Raw genomic sequence first — 25,287 nt, 5'->3', positions numbered from 1 at the left:
GGCTCTAGGCACCATAGCCTATAAGCTTTGACTCCTTCTGGGTATCCCATGAACATGCATTTCAGAGCTCTAGGTTCGACCTTGTCTTGCCTAATGTGAGCATAGGCTATGCAGCCAAATACTCTCAGTTTGTCGAGATCTGGTGGATGTCCCGACCAAACTTCTTCAGGTGTCTTCATATCTAACGCTGTCGAAGGACATCTGTTTATCAGATATGTTGCTGTCGCAACAGCCTCAGCCCATAACACCTTCTTTAACCCCGCACTAGTCAACATACATCTAACTCTCTCCAAAATAGTTCGATTAAACCTTTCAGCCAAACCATTTTGTTGTGGAGTACCTGCAGTAGTTCTATGCCTTGCAATACCAGAGGTAGCACAAAAACTGTCGAATGCCTCATTGCAAAATTCAAGGCCATTGTCGGTTCTCAACCTCTTGACCTTTCTGCCAGTCTGATTTTCAACCAGAGTCTTCCAAATTTTGAAATTCTCAAACGTTTCATCCTTAGTCTTCTGGATGAATACCCATAATTTTCTGGAATAATCATCTACTATGGATAGGAAATACCTTGCCCCAGAATGTGATGCACACCTTGCAGGCCCCCAAAGATCAGCATGGATGTAATCAAGGGATCCATGTGTTCTTGATTTGCCTTTGTTGAACTTCACTCTGCAAGATTTTCCAAGTACACAGGGTTCACAAAACTTCAGCTTTTCGACTTTGTCTCCACCAAGCAGATTTTGTTTCCCTAATTCGACCAGACCCCTTTCACTGACATGGCCCAATCTCATGTGCCAGATTTCAGTTTTCGACAAAGGTTTCGTGGATGCAACATTTGTCGAACCACTTACAACTTCAGCCTCAAGGGTATACAAGCCTTGTTTCTTCACGCCTCTCAAGACTTCCTTCGAACCCTTCATGACTCTTAGGATACTTTTCTCTCCTTGGAAAACATATCCTTTCTTGTCGAATTCACCAAGAGAAAGCAGATTTCTCTTCAAATCAGGAACATACCTGACTTCAGTCAACAACCTTATTGACTCATCATGGAGCTTGAATCTAACAGATCCAATACCTGCAATCTTGCAAGCCTTGTTGTTTCCCAGCAATACTGATCCACCATCTTGATCACATAATTCCTCGAACAAGTCTTTGTTTGGAGTCATGTGCCAAGTGCAACCTGAATCCATAATCCACTCTCTCTTAGAGTCACTGCTTGAAACCACAAGAACATCAGATGATTCGAAATCATCTTGAACAATGGCAGCGTTGCCATTATCCTTACCTCCATGATATTTCAGGCGTTCAGGGCACACCTTTCTTGTGTGACCCTCCTTTTTACAATGGTAGCATCGAATGCCAGATGCTTCGCCACTGTAAGACTTCGACTGGCTTTTGTCTTTCTTCTTGTCGAACTTACCATCCTTTCGTAAGAGTTTTCCTTTAACGGCCAAACCTTCGCCAACAGTCGAAGGTTTATGCTCCTTTCGTTCATTCAAGTCCTTAGAGTACAAGGCTGATTGAACTTCTTCAAACGTCAGGGACTCCCTTCCATACAAGAGAGTTTCTTTGAAGTGAGCATGTGATCTAGGCAAAGAACACAATAGTAACAGCGCTTGATCTTCATCATCGATCTTCACATCAATATTTTCAAGATCAAGAATCAGCTTGTTGAACATATCCAACTGCTCAGCCAATACTTTGTCTTCAATCATCTTGAATGAATACAAAGCTTGCTTCAGGTAGAGTCGATTTACCAGCGATTTGGTCATATACAAACTTTCAAGTTTCACCCATAACCCTGATGCCGTCGTCTCCTTTGATACCTGTCGGAGAACCTTATCACCAAGGCTCAACAAAATTGCGCTGTGTGCTTTCTCGATCATAGTTGTCTTCTCCGCTGCCGTTAATGCAGCATTCATGGCTGCCTCTCCCTTCAACGCTTCCAAACAACCCTGCTGAACCAGTAGGGCTTTCATCTTCAAGCGCCACAGACCGAAATCATTCACTCCGGTGAATTTTTCAATCTCATACTTTGTTGACGGCATCTTCTCCACGCTCACCGCACCAATTTGTTGTGAAAAACGATACCAATAACAAAGTATAATAGGGAATTATAGGGGAGAAGAAGAACACGAGAATTGGTTATAACTGCTATTCTTTCACTTTCTCTTAAAACAAGATTACAAGTTTACAAGAATAACAAATAACCTCTCTCACCCTTTATTAGGATTTGCAGCTTAGCAATGATGAGAGACTAGTATGCTATTTATAATAAAACCTAACATACTAACTAATGGGCTTTTTCAGCAAGGCCCATTACACAAGCCAACTTAATAAACAAGCTAACTTAACAAATTAGGGTTTAAACACTAAAACCTAATTTAACATGCTAACAACTCTAGCATCTTCGACATCTGCATGCTAGACCCATCTTCGACTACAGCATGCACACTTCGACACCAGCATGTGAACAATCCTTCGGCTTCATGCTTAACCCTGTCGAACTGTCGAACCAAGAAGCTACCCTTCGACAATACTAGAGTTCGATCCAATATCTCACATTATTATTTTACTATCCTTAGGAATGTTTGATAAGTTTTTCATAAACTATATGATAAATTATCATTTTTTCTCTCCTTCAAGACTATTTTATAAGTTCTTCAGGGAATATATAATAAATTTAATATTATCCTTTAAAGATATTTAATAAGTTCTCCAAGAACTATATAACAAACACATTACTATCCTTTACTATCCTTCAGAGATATTTGTTAAATTTTTCATAAACTATACAACAAACACATTGTATCGTAGTCCTTCAAGAATTATTTGATAATTTAATAAGATATAATATTAAAATTTAACACGGATAATAAAAAATAATAAAATAATATTATCTCTGATAGGTTAGGTAGAGCTTCAATTTTTGTCCTCTTTTAAGATTCAATGTCAATGATATTATATTATTTCTTCGATATATTTTAACAGAGAGATTGATCATATTTATAGAACAATATCCAAATAATTTAATAAATACAAATGGTTGTAAATAAGAAATAAAATCACTGAGAAATAATCATCCAATTATTCATAACTTGTATTTCATTAACACTAGTCTCATTTTTTTGTGCGAACAAATTCCTTAAATATTAATCCATCCACAAATGTTTAATATTGAATTTATAAATCTATTACTTTGAAAACCCTAAGGATTTCACTGAAATCCTAAATTGATTGTGAAGTTTATTTGTTAGTAAAATCATAGTTTTTTTAGTTAATTAGAGTACATCACTTGCTCAGGTGATCAACTTCATAAATTCACACAAGAACACATCAATTATCAATAAATTCAAATCATACAATAATTTTTTTCTGTGATTTAATCAAAGAGATCATGCATTTAGAGACGTAGGTAGTAATATACAAGATGTTCACAATATTGCTCGACTAATTTTTTTAGTATACAAACAATAATAACGACTAATAAATATTGCAGAGGGATAGAGTTTTTTTTTAATAAGGTTATATATATAATAAAATAAACGATACAAAAATGGGATCACGTTAGCCCTAAAGCTACGAAAACCTAAAGAAAGGTATGTCTAACCTATTCTTTACAAAATCATTCCTAATACCCAAAGGGATGGAATCAAAATAAGTAATGGAACCGATACCGAGTGCGAAATTTGTTAGAAATATGGTATGATAATCCTGGATATCTTCAAGAATCGTGTTTGTTCACTTTCCGAACAAAGTATTTCGACCCTATTCTTGTCTGGGTTCACTAAATCTTTGCGGAGATAATTCTCGAAGAACAATCTGTTTCTGACAATGGAGAACAGATCAGAATGTAGAGAGGAAGTATAATTTCGTATCCGAAACCGAGGCCAAATGACTCCTTATATAGGAGATCAACAATAGAAACCGAAATGACACACCTGTTCGGTAAAACCAGTTATGTTGGTTGGGAAACGACACACATGTTCGGTAAAACGGTTATGTCGGTTGGGAAAGGGTGCAAGTGCAACTATTCAGCGGGACCCCAGCCAGGGGCGCTGCCCCGCACCCCGCCAGGGGCTCCGCCCCTTGGAACCCCGTTTCTATTATTCGTATTCAATTGCACGTTTGGCTCTACGAGCGTGCACTCCGCACTACCCTAACTCGTTTCAAGCTTAATGCATAATTGCATCGGCCTACAGTAAATCACATTACTACCAAAAATACATTGATGATACTAAAATCACCAACAAAATTCGCCAAAAAATCGACATAGGAATAGAGTTAATCCTCCCGTCTCTTAGGTTTTTTTTGATATTGTCTTAAATTTTATCCCTTCAAAATATCAATGCAATATTTATTAAATTTTATAAATAATATATTTTTTTCATCTCATATAACAACTCTATAAATTAATATTATTTTCATTTTATTATTGAAATATTATATTAAGATTTGTTTAAAACTCAAATGAGACATCTAAAATGAGAAGAATGGGGAGATGAGTTAGATTAAATTAGAGAGTTAGATTCATATTTGTCACCTAATCATAAGCATAATGCATTGTTTTTCTCCATTTGAAGTAATCAACATGCATTGTTTTCATTTTAGATTCTTGGAATTGGCATCTCTTGGAAGACCACACCACTATAGTAGTAGTCCTCAAAACTAATCCATTATAACCAGCAACAAAAGAAACGGTATTTCCATCCCAAGTGCTTCTCATTTTCCAAGGTTGAATCCAAAATCACTTCCCCAATGTACACTTTAAAGCACACTGAATTGCATGGAACAATGGCGGGTATAGTTTAAGCTTTTGGTCAAGTTCATAATTCCAAATCATCTTGATTGTTGTAAAATCAGAGTCTCACATTATTTACATATTATAGATATAAATATTTGAGTGCAACTTCACCCTTAAAATTTAAATTTATTTTACATAATATCATAGTCAAATTAAAAACTGTACTATGTAAAAATTGAACTCAAATTCCATTATCATTGATAGGACAACCTTAGCTTAATAATTACCATTGTTGTTTTTTGCATGCATAGTTTGTGTATTAGTAGGACCACACATGACATGTAACCTCATCTTGTTAGAGTAAGTTAGATTCATCACAATTCAATGGTGTCATATTATTTAGTATAACCCTATCATGCATTGGTTGATGAGAAAAATGTTCCTGAAAAAAGAAAAGCTAAAGAGAAAAAGGAAAAGGAAAATTTGAAGTTAAGTTCAATAAATCTAATAACTTTAAAAAAATGCATTTTTTTTAAAAGGAAGAAATTAAAAAAAAAAAGACTTATGCTCTGACAAAGTTGTTATACAAATAAAGGCACATAATTAGCATAATTATGCAGATATTTGCACATGCAATACCTTTTTGTTAAGTGTGAGTTCAAAGTGGTATTGTCGAGAGTTGTGCCAACAATAGTATAATTGAATATTCATACATAAGTTAATCATGCATCATGGCAACATATATTTGATTATATGCATATGACTCAAAAAAAATTCCGATGCCAAAAGGTTCTATGACTGTTTTGTGTGGTGCCTAATTAAAGATTCCATCTCACATGCAAAATTCATCATTCTTTCTGCTTAGAGAGCTTTCGTTTTGTTTTCTTCTGAGGGGAATATTGGTAAAGCTTTGAGATTTAGCTGTGGTCTTTTTTTTATTTATTTTTTTATATAAGGTAAAGTTTATAATTTATTTAAATAATAAAGATACTTAAAGAAGTACCTGGATCAATATTCAATGAAAAACAAAGCTTAATGGTGGGACAGTGATGTTCCAGTTATAGCATACTAGTAGCGTGCAAATTAATAATTATATATAGGTTTTGTTTTCTGAAGAATAATTTTTAGGCTTATAGATGAGACTTTAAAGTTTATATTGCTAAAATAGATTTATTTTATAATAATATTTTGAAATAAATTAATTGATCATTAGAAAAAATTGTTAATACCAGAGCAAAGGTCAAGTGACTTATATAGACACTTGGATCGTAACAAACTAACCACCTAATAAATTAAAGTCCTATTAACCAACTAGCTAACCTAAATAAGATACATGTAGTTAAGTTTGTAATACCCCCATAAGCAAGAGGTGGATAGTGTGAACATCAAGTTTAGAGAGATTAAGGAGAAAAAGCTTTAGGTCAATGGGCTTAGTGAATATTTCAACTATTAATTAGGATGATGAAATCGGTAGCGGATGAAATAGGTCAAATTGTAACTTTTTTCTGACAAGGTGATAGTCTAATTCTATATATGATACGCTCATGGAATGATGAATTGTTGACAATGTGTTGGACTGAGGCATTATCACAATACAAAAGATACTATTTAATGAAAGGAGTATGCATTTCCTGTAGAATGTTGGTGAGCTACTGAAATTCGCAGACAGTTGAGGCCATACCTTAGTACTCAGCCTAAGTGAAGCTGTGAGAAATAGTAGGTTATTTAAGTAGACACAATAGTCACTGATGGAATTTCTTGGAGTTGGGCATGTGGCATGATAATCACGTCACTAAATCCCTGCATTTCATGTCCTTTGTCTGCCATGCCTGCTGAAAAGTTGTTGATTTATGTGCAGGATGTTGCGATGTGATTTTCACGTCACAAATTAGTGACGTCAAAATCATGTCACTATTGAGTTGCCATGCACTCCCCAGCTGCATAGACATTCACATAAAAAAAGGATGTGATGTGATGATTTTCCACGCTGTGGCGTGAAAATCACGTCACTAATGAGCGTTTTTTTGTGGTGTATTATATATAAGACTTGGTCTGGAGCTCGTCCACCGTCCACCTTCGGGCAGAGCCCAATCCACGTCCATGTTGAGGACGGCCCAAACACTGGCCCAATCCGCTAGAGCAAGTGAATAGCACATTTTCCACGTGCTCTTTACCCGATGGCACATCATCAACTGCCTCCCACATTTTGCGCAACTAGCAAGACAATTTCTCCTCCCGTAACGGGCAACTCCGCATACATCTCCGGAGATCATAGAGCGGTTGACTCAGGATGGTGAGCACGTGCTGCTAACCCCCACTACTCAGCGAAAATTCTGACAGTCATCCGTTATTGGCTTGGACTTTCAGCTCATAATAGAGACCATTGGCCCGCGCTTGGGACTCACCATAAATATCCTAAACTTTGCTAGCTCTATGATCAATACTTACTTAAGCATCATAGATCTAGAAGACTCCCCTCCTCTATTTGTTCCATCAAGACCACGACGTCCGTCGACCACGCTTGCGTTCTTATCACAGTAAAATCAATATATAATTTAAATTTTTTGTAATATATAATAGAGGTATTAAAATTAAATACTTTATATATTAGAGAATTCATTTTCAATATAAATAAATTTTAAATAAATAAAAAACAAACAAAAATTATAAGAACCAAAATCAAAACAAAAAACTATAAAGATTAAGAAAAAATAGTATACTAGAAAGGACTAATTACATATTTAATTTTTTTTTAATTATTTAAATGAAAAATTAAATAATAGTTGAAAATATATTTTATATCTTTCCATTTTTATCTACTAATGAAGTTGTTCATTTTATTCAACTTGTTAAAAATTTTATATTATATTATAGCCTTAATTGTAATTTTGGCTTCCTGTTATCATTTTTTTTAGTTTTGGTCCCCCTATTTTAAAATCTGGAATTTTAGTCTCTATATTTTAGTTTTTTTAAGGATTTTGGTCTCCCTGCAAATTCGAAGACAATTTTAAATGAAATGACGCTCATATTGACGATGTGTCAGTGCTAGTTCAACAGTGAAATGTTCAAAAAAAACTAATTTTATTTAAGATTTATGTTGAACATGTCCAGTGGCGGAGCCAAAAATTTTATGCAGCCTGGGCAAATAAATTTAACTGCACGCTACATGTGACCATATATAAATAGTCATAAAGTGTGCTACATAAGAGAGATGAAATCTAACCTACGAATAGTGTGCTAAATAAAATTAAGAGGTAAATGCCCTCTCCGAGACTTCTTTGCGGTGAATGTTCGAATAATATCAACATCTTTAAGTGACTTGAATATATCCCGCTCGGTGTAACATATCATCAAGTCATTGAACCACACATCATTAATCTTGTTGCGCAAATTAGACTTGATAATCTTCATTGCTGAAAATTCTCTTTCAACAGATGCTGTCGACACCGACAATCTAGAAATATAAATAAAAATTCAAATGTATTCATCTAAATTTAAATGAAATTTACAAGTTCAAGTTAATACTTGTAGTAGTTTCAATAACAAACTTATTATACTAACCTCAACATCACCACCATTTGTTCTTTGACAGATATATCACGTGACTCATCAATAAGCACAGAGAATTGTCTATCACCAAACTCTTCCATAATCACCTTGATAACTTCATGTGCACAACACGTTGCAAGCTCCTTTTGAATGTCACCAGAAGTCATTGTGCAATTTTTTGGACCATGATCAAAAGCATCTCTCACTTTTTCATCATTAGATTTTACCCAATCCACCATCTCTCTAAAATTTCCCTTGTTTAGAGAAGTAGAGCTTTCATCATGGCCACGGAAAGCAATGCTTTATGCTATGAGATATCTAGTACAATCTAAAAAACAAGTTAACGGATCTTATACAATTCTTCTGATTCCCTAGTTGCTCTAGCAAAGATACTTGTCACACTTTTTCTTTGATTATTATAATCGTCATAGTGTTTCATACATGAGTTGTGCTTACTATCATGACTACCAATATGATCTTTAAAGCCTTTAGTTGCATGCTTCCAATCTTTAAATCCATCTTTGTTGAAGACTTCATAACCAAAGTGTTCGGCCCTCCCGGGAGGCTTAAAGAGAAAGCAATAGAAACAATAAGTTACATCCTTCGACTCACTGTATTCAATCCATGTATAATTCTTATACCATGCTTTACAAAATGCTCTTGAAGACTTCCCAAATTGAGTACGAGGAAATCTTTCTAAATCTGGTTGTGTTGGACCCTTCAATATATATGCCCTCCTCACTTGGTCTTGAATATTCGGAGCATACTCATGAATTTGTTTCCTACATCCTGGATCACGCACAATATCATTTGGATTAAACTCATTGGCCACATTAGGGGATGTTTCTTCTACTCCGGCTTCCGGTTGCTTAACATTTACTTTCTCAATACTTGTTCTAGGAACCAAAAACCTCCTCATCTCTGAAATTTAATGATTCAATGAAAAGAATTTTTAAATAAAGAATTTATAACACACAAATTGACGAGACTAAATAATTAAATTAAATAAATAAATTATAACAACAAAATTAAAAGAGAATTCTAAAAAAAAAATATATATATATATATATATATATATATATATATATATATATATAATAATAAAATTAAACTATTTTAGATTTAAAAAAATATTGAACTATTTTATTATAATACATAGTATGTTAATTTATATTACAATTGCATAATTGCATGTAGTACCAGCCACCAGGGGTGGTTCTATGTCAAGTAATATGTACAATGACCTAGCCATATAAAATAAAAATGAAATTGAATTAAACCTATATGACCTATTGCAATTACGGTAGAGCAGTACAGGTACATCACTACAGTCTACAATATTCAACATACAATTGAAATTGAACCTATATAATCTATTGCAAATGCGGTACAGGATTACACGTATAACACTACAACATTCAACTTTCAACATACAAACTTAATCTATAATATATAATATAAATAATATAATAATATATTGTTATAATAAAAAAAAAATTAAGAGAAGTACCTTCTTCAAAGTGACGGTGATGGGATTGGGAGAAAGGAATTGAGAAAATATGAACAGTCTGTCAGAGAGAATATAGGGGCAGTATATAATTAGTTTTTTTTTTTTTAATTTATATTTTAAGTTATAAATAATTAATTGAGTTGTGCCTATCTGGACCATTGGGTATTTATTTGTTTTAATTTTTACACCTTTATTTTTACTAATTTTGTCCCTGATTTTATTTAAAAACCGACTATTAAATTGGGAGAAATACAAAGAAATTAGGGGTTGAGCCCGGGCGCGTGCCCGGGCTCGCCGGGCTATAGAACCGCCCCTGAACATGTCATCAATATGAATTTCATTTTATTAAAAATTGTCTTTGGATTTGCAAGGGGATCAAAATCCTCAAAAAAACTAAAATAAAGAGACTAAAATTCAGGATTTTAAAATAGAGGGATCAAAACTAAAAAAAATGATAATAAAGAGATCAAAATTGCAATTAAGGCTATATTATATCTACTACCAATTAGTTTATCAACAACTAATCATTGATTAGCTAGCTTTATTTACCAAATAGAGTTATATAGTATATTATATGAAATATATTTTTCATGTGTTATTTACAGGCGTAACATAATTCGTTATCTGTCACCTTTCAAATTCACAATTGCTAAAAAATTTATTTTGTTTTTTTCTCTCTCTTTATGAATAGTAGAAGACCTCACTTTATTCTTTTATTGTAAATTACACGTGAAAACATCATTTCCCATATTTAAATGTTTAGAGGTTAAACTTTACCGAAGAGAGGAGAGAAGTGGAAACATTACCAAAAGATAACTAATACACTTTATTCTTGATTAACTATAGCGTCCACTAGATTTCATTGTTGGACACTCATGAAATAAAGTATAGAAAAAGGGTGAAATAAATTATCGTCCCTACAAAATCTAAAGATGTTTTTTCATCTTTATAAAAATACACGCTTTTCAGTTTTATATGTCTTAAGATACTCATTTAAAGCTATTGAAAAGTTAACTATTTCTGAGGTAAATAGAAATGACAACAAAATTCGTACATATGAGTATTCATTTGAACACTCTAAAATTGATGGAATAAAATTTGTTTTGATTAGTTTTAGGTTTGGATTTGGGTTTTTATTATGTGCATTATTATTTATTTTTAATAATTTATAGTACTAAATATGTAACAAATATTTTGATATTTTAATTTGTATTTATTATTTAAATATTTGAAATGTATGATTAAATTTTTTTTGAAATTATTTTATTTTATTATTTATAATTTAATTTGGTTTTGGAATAAATAAGTATTTTTATTAAAAAAAATTGATTTCACTAAATGGATTGTGGCGGGACAAGGATATCTGAACTCAACTCAAATTTGTTTGGGTCGGGTTTGAGTTTTAATTCTCCATCTCCGTTTGAGTTTAGGATAAAAAATATATATTATTTGAGAATTTGAGTTTAAATTTGGGGAAGGTAATAACTATTTCCGATCCGCCCACTTATCACACCTAAAAGTAAATCATATGGGTGATATCATTTAATTTTTTTTATTAATTTCAGAACTCTATCGTCTAATTTAATCAATAGCATTAGCATGTGATTTTGTTGCTCTCTTGGTGGATCTTTACCTAATAATGATGGTTCTAATGACATGAGTTCTGACCTAAATTCAATAGGGGTCGGTCTTTTGTTGTTTAGGTGTTTCTCCTAACCTACTTTGACTATTTTTTATTTTTCTGTTGTTATTTTTTTGTTTGATTTTTATTTGTATATTTGATAGTCCATTAAACATTTCTTCTGATTAGAGATCATTTGTACTGTGTGGTTATCATCTCTTTATTAATATTATTTTACCATTAAAAAATAATTTATTGACTAATGGAAAATTTTTATTTACAAAGTGATTTATATTAAAATACATATTATTTTTTAAATTTAATTAGTCTTTATAAAATTTATGATTTTTAAATTTAATTTCTACAAATTTTTTCAGTTACATATAGAGGTACTGGGAGAGAACAATAAAGAGGGAGTGGTATGGGTGAAAGAATGAAGGAGGGAGAACAAAAGAGTTAAAGGAAAAATGTGATCATTAGTGTGAAAAAGAGCAAGCGAAAGAATGGAAAGAAAAATGATATTGAGAGAAGGAAAAGAAAAATGGTTGGTTTTTTTGACAAGTGAAACATATTAATATTGCCTTATCAAACCTCTCGGATTTAGATATCCCCATAGGTTCTCTCACTCATTTTTAGACACTCAAACTTTCACCACCATCATTAATCTTCAAATCTTCCATCTTTAAAAATTTCTTAGATCTCAAAGTCATATGGACTTCATCCAAAGTAATAATATTTTTCTTACCATAAAGAAGGGTATGCATTAAGTGCTCAAAGAATCCGAGAAATGAGCTTAATAAAAAATAGTCTTGTCCTCATCATCAATTATCAATGATCCTGTGAAATTATAACAACAACTTCACTATGGATTTGTTCTCTACCATTCAAAATGAGTATAATTATTGTTTCAAACCCGACCTATAAGGAAAAGATGTGGTCATATACAATAATTCAAGTTTTGCTGATCAATTTGAAGCCACAATATTCTCTTTGTAGGCTTCACTTAGAACTTTATCTTCGAGACAGAAGATAATGGCAATTCAGACAGTATCTACCATCTCAGTCTTTTTTTTCTTCTATTAGGGGTTGCTAGCATTAATACCTCACCCATCAATGCTTCAATAAAAAAAAATTATGTTAAACTTGATTCTATCTTCTCTTTTAACAATTCAAAATAGTTGTCTTTCGAAAACTTTTCGATATCCCATTTATTACCTATGATGCTCACTTGTAAATAAAACATTTGTTCCCCACAGTGGGCGCCACATATTGTGAAAACTCTAAACGTTCTAGTAAATTTGTTGATAGGTTTAAACACACCAATCTCTCGTTCTAATTTAACCTTAATATTAAATTCGTCAATTGTAAAAATGTGTGAAACAACTAACAATGACAACCAACATAAAAGCCCTTAAGATATCAACATAACATATCATCTATGATAGAAAATCCAAAGCAAGCAACATGAAGATAAAAGAAAAGAACATTATAAAATTATTTATCCAGTTCTATCAAATTGATCTATTTTGAGAGAGTGATCAACTCTTTAATTCCCCAAGCTTTCGAAAATTATTACAAGAGATTACAAAAGAGTTACAAGAAAATAGTTATTCAAGTTTCCAATAATAAACAATATTTTTTACCCAAATATTTTTCAATCTCTCTAACTCTATATATGGATCACACAAAGCTCAAAATATTTAGAAATATTTCTCAATTCCCATAAGTATCTCTAATTTTCAAAATTATAAAAATGTTTACTCTTGTATCTCTAATTTTCTCCTACGTTTTCCACCTCTTCTCACCGTCTTTTAGACCATATTTTAAAGATTGTAAAACGAAGAATGATAAATATACATATTTATAATTGCCAAAACCCAATAAATTTTTAATGGATCCAAAACAAAATAAGAATAAAAAATATTGTAATTATCTTATAATATATATTAATTTAGAGTATCTTCGAGTATTTTTAACTATCTTAGATTGTCTCTAAATTATATTAGAAGATGTTTATAATATTCTAACATTAAGGAACAAATATGTGAATAAAAACGACCAACCCTGAAACCTACGAGTCGATCATTTACCCTCCTCTTGTTGGACTCCCTTGACACCTCTGAACTGCTGCTAGCTCTCACCTGTCGAATCACTCACACAAAATTGGCATCTTAAATAAACTTTTCTATTGCTTTTTAGTGTTATGATTTCTAACAATATCAAAATACATTTTCTTTTTCTTATCACTCAGGGTTTTAAAAAACATACTCCTACATTTAGTATTTATAATATAATTTAAAAACTCTATTAATGTTAATATTATAAAAAATAATAATCAATTTAATTAAAATGTGTAACATATAACATACTAAATTTAAAAGGCTAAATTACACCTTTTGTCCCTCTAATATACTCCACTCATGAAATCAGTCCCCTTATTTTAATTTTAAACACTTTAGGTCCTCTTTTATTGTCTTGGTCATAAAAAATGCTGATATGTGTTAGATATTTCCAATAATGATTGAATGCCCTGATGATAAGGCATTATGATTTAATCACCCAGGTACTGAGTTCAAACTTTAATTGGACCATTTTTGAACATTTTCTCTATAAATGTAACATATTATCAAAAGACACGCTTAGTATGTTTATGCAATCCACATTAAAGAATTCAAAGTATCCTTAAGAGAATAAATTGTTCCTAAAGGTTAGTGTGAAATTCAAACGTTTTGAATTTTTCAATTACAATCTTCATCAACAGCTTCTTTGTTCTAGTGCTGTCACATTTCCACCAAAAACCACAAATACCTATAATCTTTAGGAACAATTTTTTACTTAATCAATGACAGCATCAGTCAAAGAAATGACATCTAATTATGTAAAATTGGAAAGTTTGATGGAGGTAACTTTATCTGTTGGCAAAAAAAGATGTATTTTTTACTTACAACTTTGAAAGTTGTATATGTTATATACAACAAGACCAATAGAAAGGGAAGAAGAAACAATCACTGAAACAAGAGAGAGAGAGAGAGAGAGAGAGAGACAAAAATGGGACAATGACGACTACATTTGTATGAGTCATATTCTCAACGGTATGTCAGATTCTTATTCAATATCTATCAAAACAGTTAATCCGCAAAAGAACTTTGGGATATACTAGAGTCAAGGTACATGCAAGAAGATGCTACAAGTAAGAAATTTCTTGTTTCCCATTTAAATAATTATAAAACGGTAGATAATAGACCTGTTATGGAACATTTACATGAAATTGAACGTATTCTTAATAATTACAAACAACACAAAATGCCTATGGACGAAGCAATTATTGTGTCTTCCATAATCGACAAACTCCCACCTTTGTGGAAGGATATAAAAAGGACACTCAAACATAAAAAGGAGAACATATCTCTTGAGCAATTGGGTAATCACATTCTATTAGAAGAAAAGTATCGTAAAAAGGAAGATACTAAAGACCAATTTACTCATGAAAAAATACATGTTGTGGAAGATGGAAAATCTAAAAGGTCTAATAATAATATGGAAATAGATGGTGAAGATGTTCATGACAACAATGGAAATGGACAAAGGAAAAAAAATAAAGGAAGTTGCTTCCATTGTGGCAAATTGATACATTTTAAAAGTGAATGTAGGTTCTTAAAAAAAAAGGTGAAAAAATAGAAGAACTCAAGTGCACGAAATGATCATCTTGTTGCATAGAAGTAACTTCTAAAAATTATTCATTTTTAAAAATGTTTATTCGATGTCCGAAAAAGTTATAATTAAGGTTGTGTTGTGTGTAATAAAGTGTGGATTTATTTGGTTTGTATAATTTATTGTGTACAATATTAGTGAATTTATATTTATTTAAAAAAAAACTAAATATGAAATTTGTTTGTTAATATTTTTATATATACTGATCATAAAGTATTTAATTTTTTCTTTAATAAAGTTTTTTTGTTACATAAATAAACTTACATATAATGAGTTTAATATGTTTTGAACTAATGACATTTGATTTATCTTTATAAATGAAAACTATTGTTTTCTTTATTTTATTAAATCTATTTATGTGTTGTGACTTAAAATTCAATCTATAATGATTGATAGTTGTATAATAAATTATAAGTGTATGTATGTATGTTTTTCTAAGTCATGTAAATGATAAAAGTTTATTCAAGAGAATTAAATTAATCTAACTCTTTACATTTAATTTTGACATGTGTTTATGATTTACATGATTGAATATGTGATAAAATATATGATCATTATTGTTTTAGATATAGAAATTTGATAATCAGGTTTATTGTGGTTGTTTTACATGTTTATTGTATTAACTCAAATATGTAGTGTGCTTATTAAAATAAAAGTGAAACTTTAAATCGTATTTCTTGTTATTAAATGGAATTAATAGTAAACGTTGAATGATTTAAAACGTTAGTATGAGATATAAAGTAATTCAATGACTACATTGTCATGGTTGTGTGATAGTTGGTTAAACTATAAAAAAAAGAAGTTATATCTATGTATGTGTTTGAATATTCAAAATTAATAAAATGAAAATATCTTGCAATTATTTGACAAAATGATTGACAAGGATATGATGTTGAATGCATCGTGTAGGGATGTGATAAAACCCCATATTTAATTAATCACAAATAATGAAAACTCAATTCACATTTGATTAACATTAATTCTTGAATTCAATGGTGAAAGTACATTATTAGAGTGATTGAAGTACTAGACATAATATACATCCCGAGGGTTAAAAGTACTTGGACCATAAGAATAAATGTGATAGGATGAGGTTTTTCTCTTAATAGACATATATCATATGTTTGATGGAATGCTTAATTATGGGTGGATTTCTGATATAGTCTATCTATACGAGAATGAAGTGAGGCCGCTTCATAGAATTAAAGGTATTTACACTTAAATTCTCTTGAAAAGGATACGTGACACAAGACCATATTAAATGTGTCAATTTTATAATTATTTTGATACTGCCGAGATTTCATGTGTGAATTATGTAAGCTTGTTCTAATGAATAATTGGTTCAAAGCTTGTCTACCAATCTATTCGGGGATGAGTGAAAGCTTAATATACTAAGTAATGGTTAAAATCGTAAGATACCATTATCTGAAACCATGATATTTCTAGAAATATGAGATTTAATTATATTTTGAAAACGATGGAGGATTGTTAGATATTTCCAAAATATTATTTCGAACATTAATTATCTATTAATTGGAAGAAATATTTTCAAGTAGGGATGTCAACGGGGCAGATATTGTTCGGAGGATGCTTCTCCGCTCCCCGCCCCGCCCCCAAATTTAGTCCCCATCCCCATCCCCAATCCCCGCCACGGGGGAATATTTCCCCCCATCCCCATCCCCACAGATCCCCACGGATATCCACGGAGATCGAATCTTAAGAAAATTTCTACACTTTTTGATCAAAAATATGACACTAATATTTTGTTATTTTTTTCCGTATTTTTTAAAACGCATATATTTGCATCTTTATTTTATTAAAAAAATAAAAATACATCTTGCATCAATAATAAATAAAAAAAGCAAAAGAACTTGATGTTGCTAATATTTTTTATGTAAAAATAAATAAATAAATAGTAACATAACTTGCTACTGTGTTTCCACTAATTTACTACAACAATACCGATGTCGTCCAATGCAAGTGGTTGATTATGTGTGACAAATCTATAACTTCTAATGACTCTTCATTTTCTAATACATTAATATTTTTCATGTAAAATTATATAATTATATAATGTATAAAATATATAAATTAAAATATATCGTCGGAGTCGGGGAATCCACGGGGACGGAGGATACTTTTCCAATCCCCGCCCCAAAGTGTTATCGGGGGAAATTTTCCCTCCATCCCCATCCCCACGGGGAAAAAAATCCCCAACTTCGGATCTCCGCACAGATATTCCCCACAGGGATCGCCATTAACAGATGCAATTGACATCCCTATTTTCAAGTAATGATTGAATGTATTGATGGTAAGGCATTATGATTTTATCACCCCGAACCATTTTTGAATGAATCACTTGGCCAACAAACGCATGCATCTACTGCAAAATTAAATTAAAAAGGTGTTTCTCTACACTAAGTGACATTAATTTCTTATACACATCTATTTTCCACCATTTCAATTATTTTAAAATCATCCTTTACTTTTTTAATGCACGAGTAAAATGTACGAAACATTTTCTATAACATATTATCAAAAAGATACGCATAGTGTGTTTGTGCAATTCACATTAAGAAATTCAAAGTATCATGAAGGAAATTCACCATTAATCTCAATTGTATCCAATATAGTATAATTGGTGGGGGCGAATTATTCATAAAGGTTAGTGTGAAATTCACACGCTTTAATTTTTTCAATTACAATCTTCATCAACACCTTCTTTGTTCTAGTACTACCATATTTCCACAAAAACCACAAATATCTAACAATATGTAAAAAAAAAAAATTATAGTTGTCACGTTTTTAGTGATGCGGACACAACCACTTGGTGTGCATCCCATTTTACATGTCATTTTGAATTTTCTTATATTTATTGAATTAAATTAATTTTATTAAATTAAATTAGATTAATTAAAAAACTAATAAATATTAAATCAAAATTCAAAAAATCGATTTAAGAAAAAATTTGAAAAATTATATTCCAAATAAAAAAATTTAAAATATCATCTTAAATTCAAAATTGCAAAGGTGAATCTCAAATTAAATCTCTTCTTAACACGGAAGATGAAAATTAATAGATTTATGGTATTTTCTTATTCCAGTTTTTCCTTTTTCATATCTAAAACTAAATTGACTTATGGTCTTTCTCATTCCAAATCTTCATTTCCCATATGTGAAAATAAACCAGGTTTATGGTTTGATTCTAAATACTCTTTTTCAAATATCTTCAACAAATATGTTAGTGGTAAAAAATATGAATTCTGCAAAATTCAATAAAAACTCTCGAAGGAGTTTTTCGATGAAGCAATTTTTCCCAAATTATAAAAAAAACTAGATCAAAAATAATTTCCCTTTCCTCCAAATTACGAAAAAAAATCCAAATAAAGCTAAATTTTCCTCAAATTAAGAACAACCCTAACCCAAAAAAAAAAACCAATTGAGAATCATAATGATTTTGGATAATTAGCTACCCATATTCATTTGCAAGAATAATACGACCAAGAAAAAAAGAAGATGAAGAAAAACAACACATTTGTGAGTGTTTGGCTGGTTAACAAAGATTTATCATTGTAGATTTATGAGAGAATGATTGAAGGAGCAAAAAGAAAGTAAAAAAATTAAAATGTTTGACATGTATTTATAAATAGGGAGTTTAGAATTTTGTTATGTATCCATGAATCTAGCTTCTTCTATGAATATGAGTTTTAAAAATATGAAGACTAGAGAGAAGAAGAAGGTTTGAGATGCAGGGTTTCTAGTGTAGTTTTTTTTTTTCTTTCAATTCCTAATTTGTAATATTATTTTTAATTTAATATAATTTGATGTTTTTTGCATTTCATTATATTAATACTTCACATAGAAGTTTATATTTATGCATTTATTTAATGTAATATTTTGTAATTTTATTTATTTATTACTAAAAAAGTTCACATCATCAAATAATATGAGACATTTTTATTAATCGACTTAGACTGATCTAAGTCATCAAAAACTTTGCCATATTATTTAAAAATTGACATATCATCACTTTTTTTTATCAAAAATAAAGAAGGAGATCGAAACTGTATAGAAATAAAACATGAGAATTACTTTTGTGAATAGACGGAAACAGAAAATAAAACTGTAATTTAGCCAAATTAAAAATTACAAAACGATAATTTATGATAAAATATATGTTTTAAATATATGCATAGCAAAGAAAAACTTACTAATAAGTTTTAAATAAAAATGAAAATATACTTATTTATTTTGTTCAATTATAAAAACAAGAGAAAAAGTGTTATTCGAACACTTTATATTTGACACTCTATATTAGTCGAATATCAATGCCTCTATTTCTTTCCTACTTTTTTATTTTCTACACTTACACGAATTACAATAATACACTCTTACACCTAAAAATTACATGTGACATCTTTTTAACACTTAAATTTTAGTGTCAAAATATCATTTCTTTAAAAACAAATGCTAAATTTTATTCAAACATTATTTTTTTAAAATAACCAATAATACTGATTTTGAATGAATTTTAATTTGATTTTTGACCATTTTTTGTCCATTAAAATCAATTTAAGTTTTAATTTAGATGAACTTCAATATGAATATACTTGGTGCAAAAAATCCAGCTTCACTTCACCGGATCACTCAAGCCGAATTGGAGAGATAAGTGACACCTAATAGAGAATATTCGAATCCCATTTGATAACATAAACATTGACATGCATGACATAACTCTCTTACTCTCCTACTTGTTTTTGTCTCTTATAGCTGGAAGTTATCTAATACTATTTTGTTTTTATAGGGTAAAGTAATAGCTACAAGTTAAATGACGCAATGCAAATCATGGCATGAGGACTTGTAAGTTGTAGTTGAGTTTGTTGTTGTGGTGCTACCTTCCTTCGTACTCCAACACATGATACCTCTTTAACTCTATTTTTTTAGCATCATTGCCTTAGGGTAAAGGTACTATGCTGCATGGAAAATTATAAATACACACAGAAACAGTTTTTAATTTGATGGAGATTGTGCAAGACATTTTTAAGGCTACCTAGTAGCTACTTTAGCATTGTATTTCTCCTGTAACTATAAGTTGTTGTATTTTTATGAAACGACAAAATATAGTGTTCAATCTTGCATGTAGACACACACTGCTTTTATAATGACATGACATATCATGCCAGTCCACCACATGATTTTAAGTACTTTTCAAAATAATTTACTTCCTTCTAGGAAAATTTAATTTTTTTAAAATTATTTTTAAAATTTATTAAATACTAATTAATTATACGAACTACATATGATTTAAATATATTTCTTATTTAATGACCTTAAAATTAAAATGTTCTCTTATAATAAAAATCAAAAGAGTATTATATATTGACAATTTAATATTTTTTAGTTAAAAAACTATTTAGCTTTTTACAAATATTTCAATGAAATTATATTAAATTATTCCCTTCATCTAAAAAAAACATCACAGATATATTCTCATTGTCATAAATTGAACGTAATAAAATAATAAATTAAAATATTAATAAAATAGTAAGATAATATATTGAAAATAAAAAGTAAACATTAATTTTAGAATAAATAATTTTATAAAATATTATATGACATTTGTTTTGTTATGGGTATAATATATTATTATTTTATTATAATAATTTTAAGATATTTTTATAAAAATCTACACTAATACATATATAAAGTGAATATTGTCACAGATGATAAAAAATATTTTCATTTTAAATTATGACGCACGATATATTTTTTGAATTACACTTCAAAATTATTACTAGTTATACTGAATACTATTTAGTTATTTAACAATTATATATTGGTGAAAATGATAAACGATTTGAGTCCCATAAGTAACTAGTTAAGGATTTGATCCCAACTCTTGTATGTGAAAAAATTTGTTGGAAGAGAAGAAACCACATCTACTCTACATATTTCCCGTCACTAATTAATCACCTCTAATTTATCTGATTTTTAAATTCCAAAAATTATAATTAACAACGTACTATTTTATTATATTAATTGTAAATTTATGTTCATTTTGTGTTTCTCATTACTTTCATGCAATTTCTTTTATTCATTACGTCTTTATTTGCAGATTTTTTCGTAAAACTTCATTATGAAGCGTGTGTTTATAATTCAGAAGTTTTTCTAGAGCTGAAATAAATTGTGGGGTATGTTCTCAACTAATAAATTAAAAATTTTAAAATAATTTGCTAAAATTTTAATTTATTTGTTAAATTTATAAATTTTCTTATTTAAAAAATATATTCTAGTATTTAAAATAATTATTTATATTAAAATTTTGTTCGGTAAACAACTAAATGTCACACAATGTTGAGATAATTAGTAAAATAATATAATATAAAAAGAGCGATGAACAAATACAAAAAAACAAAGTATATAACGCATACAATTGGTAATTCTATTCGGTACAACGTCATCTACGTATGGAGAATTATAAACCAAATAATTTTTTATTTATTAATTCAACCAGTTAGTAGTACACGATAATCTCATATGAACTTTTTCAGTTTAGTGTCCTTTTCCTTAATATTATAAATAAATTTTAAATCAGACTCCTCTAAATTTGAGACTCCATCACTTTTACTCAAACACTCTCTGAATTTGCAACCCCTCACTTTTACTCAAACACTCTCCTCTGAATCTGAGACCCACTCACTTTTACAGTTTTACTCAAACGCTCTTTCAAGTGTTTGAAATAAACAATTGTATGTGAAGTATTAAACTCACAGTTTGAGACCAAATATTTTATCCTTCTAAAATAAGAAAGACTTTTAAGATAGAGTACTAACAAGAAAACAAAAAAGACTCTTATAATGAAAAAAAATAGGGTTAAATATACGATGCCCCTTGCCACTAGGGCGAGTTTCGATTTTGCCCCCCTGAAGTTTTTTTTTTTGTAAACTGCCCCCTATAAAACAAAGATTCTGTTTTCAGAAGCCCCTATCCCTTGTTTGGCTGACTGGACGTGAGGGATTTGGCTGACTGGGCATTTGAATCCCTTGTTTGGCTGACTGGACTTGTACTATGTTGTATAGGCAAAAACCATTCAAATATTTTGTCAAACCCAGGATTTGAACTGGGTAGTTGCATATTACCAACCAACATCTCCAACCAATTAAACTATTTCGTTTTATTGACATTTTTTCGTTTCAAAATCAATTTAATATATATTACTTACATTTTAGCTATCATTTTTATAAACTAACCCTAATTAATATTTTATATAATATAAATATAAACTAACAATAATTAATAATTAAAAAACTGAACAATAATTAATAATTAAAAAAACTAAACAATAATTATACATATTAAAACAATTAATATATTATAAAAAAACGTTAATATATAATTAAAAAAACATTAATATATTATAAAAAAACGTTAATATATTAATGTTTTTGAAAAAAACGTTAATGTATTATTTCATAGTATTATTTAATAAAATTAATATTATATTAAATTAATATTCCAATATATTAAGGTCAGTTTCCAATATATATAATTTAGTACATATTAATATACATACTAATGTTAATTTCAAAATGTTAGTTTCCAATATACTAATGTTAGTCTCATATGTATTATAACTTCATATTATAACACACACACATATATATATATATATATATATATATATATATATATATATATATATATATATATATATATATATATATATATATATATATATATATATATATATATATTAACGTTAAATGTTTGTAAAAATGAATAAAATGTATTTTATAAAAATGTTTGTTTTTAAAAACGTTTTATATAATATTTTAAATTTATAAATTCTTAGTATATATGTTACATATATATAAATATACTGAACATATAAATATACTGAACATATAAATATTATATAAAAAAATAAAACGTTAATATTTGTTAGGGATTTATTAATTATTGCTCAGTTTTATAATTGAAAAATATAATTAGTTTTATAATTATTGCATCATCTATATTTATTTTATTTAGTTAATATATATAATAAATAAAATAATTTTTAAAAATTCAGTTATATATAAAAATTAACTGTGGTAAATTAATTGTGTTATAAATCATTTTTATATATTTTTATAAATTAATATGTATAAACAAACATTATTATAAACTATATTTTATCCATTTTATAAAGTAAGAAAATTATATAAATTAACATTTTATAAACAAACATTTTTGTAAACTACATTTTATCCATTTTATAAAGTAAGAAAATTATATAAATTAACATTTTATAAACACATTTTTATAAACTACATTTTATCCATTTTATAAAGTAAGAAAATTATATAAATTAACATTTTATAAACAAACATTTTTATAAACTACATTTTATCCATTTTATAAAGTAAGAAAATTATATAAATTAACATTTTATAAACAAAATTTTATAAACTAACAATATACTATATAAAACGTTAATTAAACAATATACTATATAAAACGTTATATAAATTAACGTTATATTATATATTATATTGAATTTGAAACGGAAAAAAATCAATAAGATGTAACAGTTCAGTTGGTGGGAGATGCATGATGGCAACTTGCAAGGACCAGGTTCGATTCCTGGGTTTGACAAATTTTAGCAAAATCTCCCACGTCCAGTCAGCCAAACAAGAAATTCAACTGCCCAGTCAGCAAAATCTCCCACGTCCAGTCAGCCAAACAAGGGATAGGGGCTTCTGAAAACAGAATCTTTGTTTTATAGGGGGCGGTTTACAAAAAAAAACTTGCAAAATCTCCCACGTCCAGTCAGCCAAACAAGGGATAGGGGCTTCTGAAAACAGAATCTTTGTTTTATAGGGGGCGGTTTACAAAAAAAAACTTCAGGGGGGCAAAATCAAAACTCGCCCTAGTGGCAGGGGGCGTCGTATATTTAACCCAAAAAAATATATTGTGCAACTAATAATTCTTCGAAACGTGCGAGTCTTCAAATAAGGAGAACCATCTCTTTAAATAGCAAAAGCAATCTAGCCGAAAATTTCAATAAAGTTTAGTAAAAAACGAGTTGAATCGGAAAACAACAAATCATTAAATATTCTTTAATAAAACGAAATCCAAATATTATAACTAAATAATTCAATAAAAATGTTCTTCAGGTTGATATATGATTTAATAAAATCCTCTTCAACCTGATTTAGATTAAAATATTTTTTTCAAGACGCAATCTTTACAATTTTCTAGATGAAATAAATCATAACAAAATTTTGCAATTAATGTTAAAGCGATCACAGACAGATAGAGTATCGCGCTCCAAAGTCAAACAGAGACAAAATGTCTCACTACTAGTCAAGACAAGTTGCCTACAAAGTTAGTCAATCACTTGTAATAACAAATGCCCCCTTTTGACTACTATTTAGGCAAAACAATAATGCAAAGATTTGCACATCTTTTTCTAGATCAAAACACATAGCGCATAAAAAAACTAGCCTCATTTGACTAAGTAACAAAAGCATGCATCCATCCAAGATACACTACAAACTAAAATGTGCTTTTCTTTCCATATTTATCTCGAAATAGATAAAGGCTCAAGAACTTAGTAAAAAGAACAAAATCAATAAATGTAAAGCAACCAAAATCTGCCAGAACATAATCAATCCTCAAGTTGACTAATAAACCAACAAAATAACAAATCAATCCTCAAGCTGACTAATAAACCAACAAAATAACAAAGTAAATCATTAATACAAAATAGAAGAGTTTTGAATTGGCTTCATCTACAACTTTGTCATTATCTTCCTCTTCATCACTGGACATACCTTCATCATGATCCATTAGCACAACATTTTTCTCGTCATCTAGAACAATAGCATGAGAGGAGGAAGCACCAGCAACTTGATGGTTCAACATTTTTATGAGTCATTCACACACACACACACCTATTTAAGTAGTTGATGTGGCAATATTTTCTTGCAGAGCTTTGGTGTCATGGATTAAGGCCTTTAGAATATGACTTCTCACAGGCCCACACAAGGGAGCGACATCAAGAATATCATCAATAATACCTTAATTAGATTTATAAGAAGTAGAAATATTAGGAAGAGTAATTCTAGAGACATGTTTCCCAACAAACAATTTATAATTAAAATTGAA

The 25,287-nt window shown here is 29.5% G+C and overlaps 1 protein-coding gene across 1 annotated transcript; it reads right to left on the bottom strand.

Annotated features, from left to right (window-relative positions):
- Nucleotides 1–8,633: 8,633 nt before the first annotated feature.
- LOC131605890 (uncharacterized) lies at nucleotides 8,634–25,044 on the bottom strand. Its single transcript, XM_058878189.1, has 2 exons — nucleotides 24,954–25,044; nucleotides 8,634–9,214 (listed from the first exon to the last, which is right to left on the bottom strand). The coding sequence occupies exons 1-2, from the start codon at nucleotides 25,042–25,044 to the stop codon at nucleotides 8,634–8,636; spliced, it is 672 nt and encodes a 223-aa protein (XP_058734172.1).
- Between the last annotated feature and the right edge of the window lie 243 nt (nucleotides 25,045–25,287).

This window comes from Vicia villosa, linkage group LG5 (genome assembly GCF_029867415.1).
Source record: "Vicia villosa cultivar HV-30 ecotype Madison, WI linkage group LG5, Vvil1.0, whole genome shotgun sequence".
Classification (NCBI taxonomy): Eukaryota; Viridiplantae; Streptophyta; class Magnoliopsida; order Fabales; family Fabaceae; genus Vicia; species Vicia villosa.
Note: the sequence above shows the minus strand (reverse complement) of the source record. Positions and strands in the feature narration are given on the sequence as shown.

Coding starts and splice junctions, on each gene's coding strand:
- LOC131605890 (XM_058878189.1), bottom strand. CDS start 25,044: ATGTTGAACCATCAAGTTGCTGGTGCTTCCTCCTCTCATGCTATTGTT. Junction 9,215..24,953: donor GCTAATGGATCATGATGAAG/GTATGTCCAGTG, acceptor ATTAAATTTCAG/AGATGAGGAGGTTTTTGGTT.